Source organism: Balaenoptera acutorostrata, chromosome 1 (assembly GCF_949987535.1).
Source record: "Balaenoptera acutorostrata chromosome 1, mBalAcu1.1, whole genome shotgun sequence".
NCBI classification, from domain to species: domain Eukaryota; kingdom Metazoa; phylum Chordata; class Mammalia; order Artiodactyla; family Balaenopteridae; genus Balaenoptera; species Balaenoptera acutorostrata.
The window spans coordinates 50,101,641-50,112,280 of record NC_080064.1 but is presented as its reverse complement, the minus strand read 5'-3'; the positions used below and the strand labels follow the sequence as shown (position 1 = coordinate 50,112,280).

General features: G+C 47.6%; 1 protein-coding gene across 1 annotated transcript; it reads left to right on the top strand.

Annotated features, from left to right (window-relative positions):
• The first annotated feature begins 1,423 nt into the window (after window positions 1-1,423).
• TACSTD2 (tumor associated calcium signal transducer 2) lies at window positions 1,424-5,797 on the top strand. The gene has a single exon (XM_057557094.1). The coding sequence runs from the start codon at window positions 1,689-1,691 to the stop codon at window positions 2,658-2,660; it is 972 nt and encodes a 323-aa protein (XP_057413077.1). The 5' UTR covers window positions 1,424-1,688; the 3' UTR covers window positions 2,661-5,797.
• Window positions 5,798-10,640: the final 4,843 nt, after the last annotated feature.

The following is a 10,640-nucleotide window of genomic DNA, read 5'->3' as shown; positions in this document are numbered from 1 at the left end:
TCCTGGAGGTGACCCAAGAGCTGAGTAAAAAGCACAAAATTATGCACTAAATAGGTGAAGGAGGGGAGAGTCCAGGTAGATGACTTTATAAAGGTTTGAAAACATGACAAAGACTGGAGAGGCAAGATGAAGCTAGATAAAGATGGTGATGATGGTGGTGACCACAACAACAGTTAACACCTATCTACGCTTACCAAGTGCAGAAACTGTTCTAAGCGGTTTATTTAGGTTCATTTACATTGATTCTAACACCTACCTTCTTAGGTAGGTACTTTTATTATCCCATTTTATTTACAGATGAGGGTAGGAAACTAAGGCACAGAGCAGTTAAGTAATGTAACTTAAGAAGTATTCCTGGGACTTCCCTGGTGGCACAGTGGTTAAGAATCCGCCTGCCAATGCAGGGGACACGGGTTCGAGCCCTGGTCCGGGAAGATCCCACACGCTGCGGAGCAACTAAGCCCGTGCGCCGCAACTACTGAGCCTGCGCTCTAGAGCCCGTGAGCTACAACTACTGAGCCCACATGCCGCAATTACTGAAGCCTGCATGCCTAGATCCCGTGCTCTGCAACAAGAGAAGTCACCGCAATGAGAAGCCCTCACACCGCAACGAAGAGTAGACCCCGCATGCCGCAACTAGAGAAAAGCCCATGCACAGCAACAAAGACCCAACGCAGCCATAAATAAATAAATAAATAAACGCTCTCAATCATTAAAAAAAAAAAAAAAGTATGCCCAAGATAACATACGATCTTGTGTGCTAACTTAACAAGTATGAATTTTATCCTAAGAGCCAAGGGTCCCTCCGACTCTGTGCCTGAAATGTTCTCAGCAGAGAGGAGATGGGCACAGATTTGTGATTTAGAAGGCCTTCTCTCATTCAGGGTGGACTGTGTGTTGGAGAGGGGAAAACTGACTACGCTCCTGGTTCAAGAACCTGAACAGAGACAGTGTGGGTAGACAGCAGAGGAGGGTTCCCACAAGGCCTGGTGCTTGTGGGTAAGAAATTGCCTGCCGCATGTCTCTGCTTTCTCTGCCTGTAAAGGCAGAATGATATATATCCACCTACCTGCCTCAGGAATTGCTAGAAAATTAATGGGGTGCTATTACGGGACGTGGGGAAAGAAGCGAGGAAGTGAAAGAACTTAAAGCAGGGACAAGGACTGGGAAAGGGAGAGAGAAAAGCGGGGGAGGGGGACAAAAGAGTGACAATCCCACGCCATACTTCTCAGTACAACTTCTGAGAATTCCAGCCCCGGAGAGCGGCCGAGACGCCCAAGGCCCTCGGCTGGAGGCCGCGCCTAGGGCGGGTCGCTCGGCAGGTGGGGCCGGGCGGGCCGGGGGCGGGTCCTCGCAGCCCTCAGTTGAGTATCGGTTTTCCTTTTCCGGCCTTTCGGTCCAGAGGAGACGGGACAGCCTCCGCTCCCCTGATCCTACCGCGGGCTGCGCAGGGCGGGCTGGGCCTTCCGTGAGATTGAGACGGCGGTGGGGGGCGGCGGGATGTGTCACCCAAATACCAACGGGTGAGTCGCCGGCCGAACCAGCCGGGCAGGTCCGGTGGAGTATAAGAGCGGGAGGGAGCGGCGGGCGGCAGACGCCTGGAGACCTTCTCGGAGGGCGGAGCCGGAGCCCAGCGCAGTCCCCAGCCCTCGCCAGCCCGCGCCCCGTCCGCGCTCCTCCGCCCCACCATGGCCCGGGGTCCGGGCCTCGCGCTGCCGTGGCCGTCGCTGCTGCCGCCGCTCCTGCTGCTGGCGGCGGTGATCGGCCACGCGGCCGCGCAGGACAACTGCACGTGCCCCACCAACAAGATGACCGTGTGCAAAAGGAGCGGCCCGGACGGCCGCTGCCAGTGCCGCGTGCTCGGCTCGGGCCTGGAGGTCAACTGCTCCACGCTCACGTCCAAGTGCCTGCTGCTCAAGGCGCGCATGAGCGCCCCGAAGAGCGGCCGCGCGCTGGTGCAGCCGAGCGAGCACGCGCTCGTGGACAACGACGGCCTGTACAACCCGGACTGCGACCAGCAGGGCCGCTTCAAGGCGCGCCAGTGCAACCAGACGTCCGTGTGCTGGTGCGTGAACTCGGTGGGCGTGCGCCGCACGGACAAGGGCGACCTGAGCCTGCGCTGCGACGAGCTGGTGCGCACGCACCACATCCTCATCGAACTGCGCCGCCGCACGGACGGCCGCGCCTTCAACCACTCGGACCTGGATGCCGAGCTGCGGCGGCTTTTCTGGGAGCGTTACCTGCTGCACCCCAAGTTCGTGGCGGCCGTGCACTACGAGCACCCCACCATCCAGATCGAGCTGCTGCAGAACACGTCGCAGAAGGTCGCCGGCGAGGTGGACATCGCCGACGCCGCCTACTACTTCGAGAGGGACGTCAAGGGCGACTCGCTGTTCCCCGGCCACCGCGGCCTCGACGTGCGCGTGCGCGGAGAGCCCCTGCTGCTGGAGCGGACGCTCATCTACTACCTGGATGAGAAGTCCCCCCAGTTCTCCATGAATCGCCTCACCAGCGGCCTCATCGCCGTCATCGTGGTGGTCGTGGTGGCTCTGGTCGCCGGCGTGGCCGTCCTGGTGATCACCAACCGGAGGAAGTCGGGGAAGTACAAGAAGGTGGAGATCAAGGAACTGGGGGAGATGAGAAAGGAACCGAGCTTGTAGGTACCGGTGGGGTGGGGTGGGATGGGGTATCGGATTTCAGCAAGGTCCCAGACGCAAGTGAGTCACGCTCCTTGATTCTTGGTCCCAAGGAGGCCTTTCTCCCCCCAAATTCCTGCCGCCCCCCGCCGCCACCAAATTTAATAGATCCTGTTCTCGGGGTCACTTCTTTCTGACTTTTGTCCCGAAGGAAGCATTTCTAAAATTCCTCCCCTTTCGGTCCAACCAGAACCCTGACTCGAAGAGTTAAGGGAAGTTTGGCATAAGGTTATGTATAAGGATCAAGTGTTTGTATGACAACTCAGCATCGTTTACATGTGACGCAAAATCAATGCTGAAGGCTAAATGCGTTTAGATGGGAAACAGCGCTTTTACTGTCTTGGGTTTAAGTTATTTGATTAGCTCCACTTGTATTGTGGCTTTCCTGATGAGGAGTTCGCTACTTGGGCCCGTGTAGTATCCTCATTTACCATCGTTTGTACTGATATTACCGACCACACATGCTTGTCATCGGGAAAGAAGCCTGTTTCAGCTGCCTGAACACGTTTTAGATGTCTTTGTTTGCCGGCAGACTTTGGCCCGGAAACTCAGCATCTGTTCTTCAACTTGCCCTTATGACAGCTGATACTAGTAATGTTTCTTTTGTAAAATGTTTGTATATAGGTTGTCTTTGATAATGCTGTTGTGATTTTTAAAAGAAAAAGAAAAAGAATGTAATAAAATATGAAAAAGGAACAAACCAAAAGATGGAGTTTGTGAAAACTTGCTCCAGATTTATATCACTTTGGTCTCCTCTAATTTCCCACTACTCAGATTTCTTATTTCAAATTCTAACACGTTTTAGCAGGATGGGTCATTTCCTATAGCCACTCTGGTGTTTCTGAGATCCCTGAACTGGCAAGTGTAAACACAGGTCTTTCTAAATAAGATTGTTTGGAAACCCCCTGCAGGAGGGTGGGTCTGAGGGAGGAAGCTAGAACCAGCTGCTGTTGTTGGGAAAGGGGACCAACCTTAGGTTATCCCTAAATGAGAATTCTCCCCTGGAGAAGGAAAACTCTACCTTTGTTTCAGGAGCTGTATCTCCTTTGAATCCCTGCCATACTTGGAAGTAGCTGTGCTATTCACATTTAGTCCTTGGCAATTGACTTAATCCCAAAGTATTGCGGCTCTGAGTTAAATGACTTTCTTGCATAGTCATAGCCAGTCTGTAGAGGACTTATGCCCTGGCTGTGTGTGCGCGTATGCACACAGTCTGTTTTCCTAAGATTCTAGTAGTAATGTGCTTTAAAAACTTTTACTTCGTTTTAGCTGCAAAAAATCTTGTCTCCTTCACATTTATCTCCTTGTTTGCACTCATTTATGTGAAGCGGGGTGTGTTAGAAGGTCGCTGTGGGGTAGCCTACAGGTAAACAAATTACTGCAATTCCTGGGAAATTGCTGCAACAATGGGCGTGCACAAAGGACAGAGTGGTTCGTATATCCAACCCCAAATAGCTAGATCCAGGATATCAGTTTCTTCCCTGGAATCCATCTCACGTTCCTCCTCCCACTTCCACTCTGTGTCTGTGGTCTATGCCGACCACTCAAGAATGAAGCACCAGTACGAATTGGGGCGAGGGAGCTCTCAGCTGCTGCCTTGGCAGCTTGGGGCCGCGGCTGGTGTGTGCTGGTGGAGTGATACCTTATGATCACCAGAGTCTCTAAGTCTGTAAGCATTCCTGCTAGGGAGAGATGCCCATCAGGCTCCAAACATCCTCTCAGGCTAAAATGGGGCTTAACAAGGGGAGAAGGCTGATGTGGGTTGGCTTCCCCAAAGTGGAAAGGGCAGCTTAAGTGCCTGAGGTTAGAATGGGAAACTTAACAGAGTGAAACCACTCTCAGGCAACCCCCTTCCCCCACCCCCCCAGGTCACTGGTCACTGAAATTCCTTAGCTAAAGGAACCTTGGCAATCACCTCTAACCTAGCCTCTCATCTTACAGATGAAAGGGTTAGTGACTTCTCAAGATTAATGTTTCTGTGGCACAGCTGAAACTAGACAGTCTCTTGATCCCTCGTCCAGTATTCTTTTCACTACATCACACTGCCATTGTTTCAAGAGTCACTTCAAAAAACTATCACTTGGCATTTCTCTGGCAGTCCAGTGGTTAAGACTCCATGCTTCCAGTGCAGGGGTCATGGGTTCGATCCCTGGTCAGGGAACTAAGACGTGGCCAAAACAAAAAAACAAAAAACAAACTATCACTTGACTCCCCAGAAAATAAACAGATTAAGGATTGAGTGGGCAGCTGAACAAAGGAAAAAAGTCCTGAGAAAGCCCATTCCTTCATCAGAATGTCACTTCTGGATAATTTCTAAATTTCTGCATTAATTCTGGAATATGAGTCCTTGCACTTTATTGCACTTCATGGTTCTAAAAGCACTTTCACATGTATCACCTCTGAGGCATTGGTTTACTGGTAATAACCCAAGTGTTGACAAACCTGAGTTCAAATCCTGCTCTACTGGGCAATAAGTCACTTAACTCTCCCCAGTTTCCTCATCTGTTGAAAACTATAAATCTCTGTCTATTACAAAAAATTAAATGAAGGTAATTGATGGGAGTGCCTAGAATGATCTGGGCACTTAGAGTTCAATATATCTTAAATTTTTTCCTCTCCTATAGATTATATCCATTTCACATGTCAGAAAACTGAGGTCCAAATAGGCTGAGTAACTCATGATCACACATCCTCCATGTGCCAAAGCCAGAGTTTAGAACCTTTGTTTCGGCTTTCTAGCCCAGGTTGCTACCCCAGATACAAGACAGGTTGAGACACGTTTCTTATTCACTTCTTCCAAGGAAGAGCCCCTCATGCTCTGTTCTGAAACTCAGGCCTCTGCCAATCACAGGATTATATTATCCAGAACCGGCTATCTGCAGGGGTTTAGTCTCCACCTCCAGATTTCCAGCCCCGCCCCCCAAATTAACATTACTGTTTTGGGCACAGGCCTGGGGCTGCCCTTGGAAGGAATGAAAAGAGCAGGTGTGACTCACCTAGCATGTCACAGCTTGTCTTCTGAGCCCTGTGGGAGGCTCATCAGATTTCCTTGTTTCGGTCACCAGTCACCCGGGGCTTTCTCCACTCTTGCTATTTCCTTAATTGGAGCAATTGTTTTTTGGCCATACCCTGCAGCTTATGGGATCTTAGTTCCCCGACCAGGGATTGAACCCAAGCCCTCGGCAGTGAGATCACCAAGTCCTAACCACTGGACTGCCAGGGAAATCCTGGAGCAATTCTTTAAATCATGTAATTTCTCCCTGCTTACATAGTTTTGGCTTCACTGTTTTTCAAATAGAATCACAGAATGTCAGAGCTGGAAAGAGGATCATTTAGTCCAAGACTCCATTCTACGGATGAAGAAACTGAGGCCCAGAGAGGAGAATAGATTTACCCAAGTCTGGCAGATAGTGGCAGAGCTACCCTACAACTCCAGTACCCTGGCTTTTGTCTTGTCTAATGTCTGTTCCACTTGTCTCTCTAGTTGGTCTCTTGTTTATTTTCACTCGATCATTTCTGTTCTTAAATTGTAGTGGTGATTCTTTAGCTTCTTAATATCACTTAAATGGGAGAGATACTTTGGTTAAGTGTAAAATGTGTGGGCTTTGAAGTTATCGGCTTTTCAGACCTCTGTTTTCTTATTTGTGAAATAGGTGAGTCTTATCTAATATGCTTGGTTTTAAAGATTAGACATAAGAAAAGATTGAGTACGTATTTAGTAAATGATCACCCTTGTTAGAATGACAGCAAGACCCTCAAGACCCAAGGGAAGTAAATAACTAGTCATGGTTGGACTCTCTTCAATGCAATGCAAACAGCAATTCTAGTCCAGTTCCTTAAGGGGACGTCTCTGTCCCTAGGTGTCTGCTATTAGGGGGACGAAAGCAACCTTTGAAGCTACCTGTTTACAAAGGTGAAGCCACGGTCCACCTGCTTTGTATAAAATAGCCGCCAAAGCCAAGCAAGATGCTCACCTTTGACTCTATTATGAGAAAGAAATAAATGTCTTTGTTTTCAAATTATATCATTGCTGGGTCTCAGTCTTTTATTTTATAATAAGAGTCTTTTTTTTATTTTAATATAATCTTTTACCAAAACAAGTATTGGTGTCTATATTATTATTCCTGTAACAGACAAAAAAACTAAGACACTGAAAGTTCAATTACTTGCCTATGGTCACACATCTAATAAGTGGCATATCTGGGTTTAGAACCCAGACAAATTGGCCCTTAAATCCAGCTTCTTAACCAATGTGCTATACTGCTTCCTAGACTTTGTAAATTTGTAAGCCAGAGTATATTAGTTTCTATTACATCAAATTACTACAAATCTAGTGGCTTAAACAATACACACTTATTATCTTACATTTCTCTAGGTCAGAACCCTGACACAGGTCTCACTGGGCTAAAATCAAGATATCTGCGCGCTGCATTCCTTTCTGGGGATGCTAGGGCAATTTTGTTTCCTGCTAGTTCAGGTTATTGGCAGAATTCAGTTCCTTTTCAGTTATGGGACCTTTCTCACTGGCTGTAAACTGAGGGCTTTCCCCAGTTTGTAGAGGCAGTCCACATTTCTTAGCTCATGGCCCCCTTTATTCATCTTCAAAACCAGCAATGGCAAGTAGAGTCTTCACATTGAACTCTCTCCATTGTCCCACCTCTTTCTGGCCCAGCTGGGAAAAGTTCTCACTTGTGAGGACTCACGTGATTAGGTTGGGTCACTCACATAATCCAGGATAAGATTATCCTCCCTCAAGGTCTCTAACATTAATCATATCTGCAAAGTCCCTTTTGCCATGTAATGTTACATATCCATAAATCCTGGGGATTAAGTTGTGGGCACCTTGACAGGGGAGGGCATTATTCTGTCTACCCCACAGAGAATAGCCCCCCAGATCTCTGCTCTTAACCACTATACTGTACTACTTCTGTAAAATTGCAGGGCAGAGTGCATTTTTGTATTTAATGACAAAAGAGTTCTTTCCCCCATGGCCCTCTGCTCTATCTGTTTTTGAACAAAGCCTTTGCAAGGAAGAAAATGAACTCTTGGGAGAGTTATTCCTGTATCCCACACAGGGTCATGCCTAGCACTGAGTAGGCACTCAGGAAATGTGTGTTAAATTTAAACAATACCAATGGCTATCATTTATTGAGCACAGATAATGTGCCAGACATTGTCCTACAAGCTTTACCTTGATTATCTCATCCATTTCACAATAACCCCATGAACGTAAGGTATGTTCTGTTTTTCCTGTTTTACTGCTGAGGAAACCAAGGCATTAATAAATGACTTGCCAGAAATCACATAGCTGGCAAGGAATACAGCTAGAATTTAGATCCAGGGCTACCCTCCTCGGAGTTTGTGCTTTATCACTATGCTCTACAACACTACAGGGTAAAGAACCATGTTCCGTGCCAAATAGTGATGATACAAGTTGGGAAGCTTATTCTTAGGGACCGAGAGGGAATCCTTCTAAGGACCACTTGGGAACTTAACAGATTTCTTCTGCAATCAATAGCGAATCCTGGTAGATGTCTTCCAGATGTAATTTCTTTCCTGGAACCATTCTCTGTCATTGCTAAATACCATCAGAGGTTTCATTTTATTTTTTTTTTTAATTAAAGCTTCTTTCTTTCTTTCTTTATTTTTGGCTGTGTTGGGTCTTCGTTTCTGTGCGAGGGCTTTCTCTAGTTGCGGCAACCGGGGGCCACTCTTCATCGCGGTGCGCGGGCCTCTCACTATCGCGGCCTCTCTCGTTGCGGAGCACAGGCTCCAGATGCGCAGGCTCAGTAGCTGTGGCTCACGGGCCCAGTTGCTCCGCGGCGCGTGGGATCTTCCCAGACCAGGGCTCGAACCCGTGTCCCCTGCATTGGCAGGCAGATTCTCAACCACTGCACCACCAGGGAAGCCCAGAGGTTTCATTATTGTTTTTTATGATGAATTCTAGGAAGGAATTGTTCAGAGGGTGGGGATAAGTATGGGGGCCTAGGTTCATTCAGTGTTAGGGGATTACACTGAACACAGGAGAGCTGTGTCCCTGCCTCCACAGAAAGCTAGATACCCTCCATTTCAGTGGAAATTCTCAGCTCCATGCTGTACCAGGAGGCCAAACCAAGAAGGGTAAGGAGGGAGAGAGAAAGGTCCCAGAGTGACAGTCTGAACACTCAGCTAACCAACATCATGTCTCCTTGGAAAGACAGGGACAAGAGTCCCTTGACTAGATCAGTTTAACCCTTTAGAGAACTTATGTCCTCATGGTTCCCACACTGGATGTGACTCAACCTCTTTGCTGGTCCCGCTACTATCAATTCCCTGGTTCGTTGGTACTGTTGGCGGAAATATTCTGACCACCCAAATATTGGGTTGGCCAAAAAGTTTGTTCTGGTTTTTCTTTAACATCTGAATATTTTCTGTAACATTATCACATGTTATGAAAACACAACTTGATATAGAAGGTGTCAGTTCAACTAGGTCAGCAGATGAAGCTTGATGTCTTGGTTCTCTCTTTTTAGCTGTGTGGCCTTGAATCTGGTAGTTTACCTCACTGGTCCTCACATTTACCTTGTATCATGGATCTAATAATATCCACTCACTCTGGTTCATAGCATTCTTGTCTTCTAATCTCACCTCAGTGGAACTAAGGTAAGTATGACCAAAAGGCCAGTTTGACCAGTACTGGGAATACTTGGAATGAAGAGGTCCTGAATGACTGTGGGTGGTTACCCTGAAGCCATCCCAAACTGGACAACCTGTGTCCTTCAGGATGCTGAGGTTTTATCATTCACTTATTCCTTCAAATATATTTTGTCTCATTTTTTACCAGATACTGTACTAGTTTTGGGAATATATGATGCATTGAATAGACATGGTCTCTCTGGTGTTTGTTTGTTTGTTTATTGCTTACCTGGCATCCCCACAACCTTCTTAATGAGGAAACACACCCATTATGTGAGTCTTGGTGACAGGCTAGATGCTCCTGGCTGATGGAATATGGGCATGTGACCTGGCTCAGCCAGTTGAGCTCTCCTGTCTGGGACATTGATCTAGAGGACATGAAGCCGTATGGCCACTTGATAAATTAGTCACAGCAGCGTTAGCTTTGCCAACCATACAACTGCTCCACGGGTGTCAACTGTCCAGTGACAGTAGCACCAGTGGGCCATCCCAATCAGACTGTCCCAATGCTTGCCCTGGGCCATGTTCCTACTGCCCAGCCAACATAATTTCCTGACCATTTCCTGAATCTTGTTCTCCAGTCTTCCCATTGATTCTGTGAATTTACCCCAAATTCTCCAAAAAATTCCTTTTATGCTTGAGTTTAGCCAGAGTCAGTTTTTGTTGCTTACAACCAACCGTCCAACTGGTAGAGTCCCTGCCTTTGTGGAACTGAAAGGCCAGAGGCAGAGACAGTCATTAAGCACATAATCATAAAGGTAAGGGCACAAGTGAAATATGAGATAAGTGCTCTGAAGACGAAGAGCGTATATGGAAGTTCTGACTTCCTCTACTCCATAGGGGGAGTCACATCCTTAAGGAATTGATGTTTGATCTGAGATTCAAGGTATGAATAGATGTTATTTATGAAGGAAGAGAAGCATTTTAGTAAAGGAGAACAGCATGTGCAAAGGTCCTGAAGCAGAGGGAGTGTGGCTTATCTGAGGACCTCAGATTAGGCCAGTATGCTGGAATGTGGATAGCGAGGAGAAGGGTAGTGCTACTTGAGGCTGGAGAAGTGCGCTGAGGACCGACTATGGAAGGCCTTTCTAGCTAATATTTATGCAAATTAGCATAGGGCACACCCTTTGTGCAGACAACCAGAAAAAGGCATACTGTCTAGCTGGACTTAACCCTGTAGTGCAAGCCTTGGCAAATGGGCTGGTGGGAACCTTTGTGTGAAGAAAAAGGGGCTCCCTCCCCCTTACCGACACCACGTTACCCCAACCC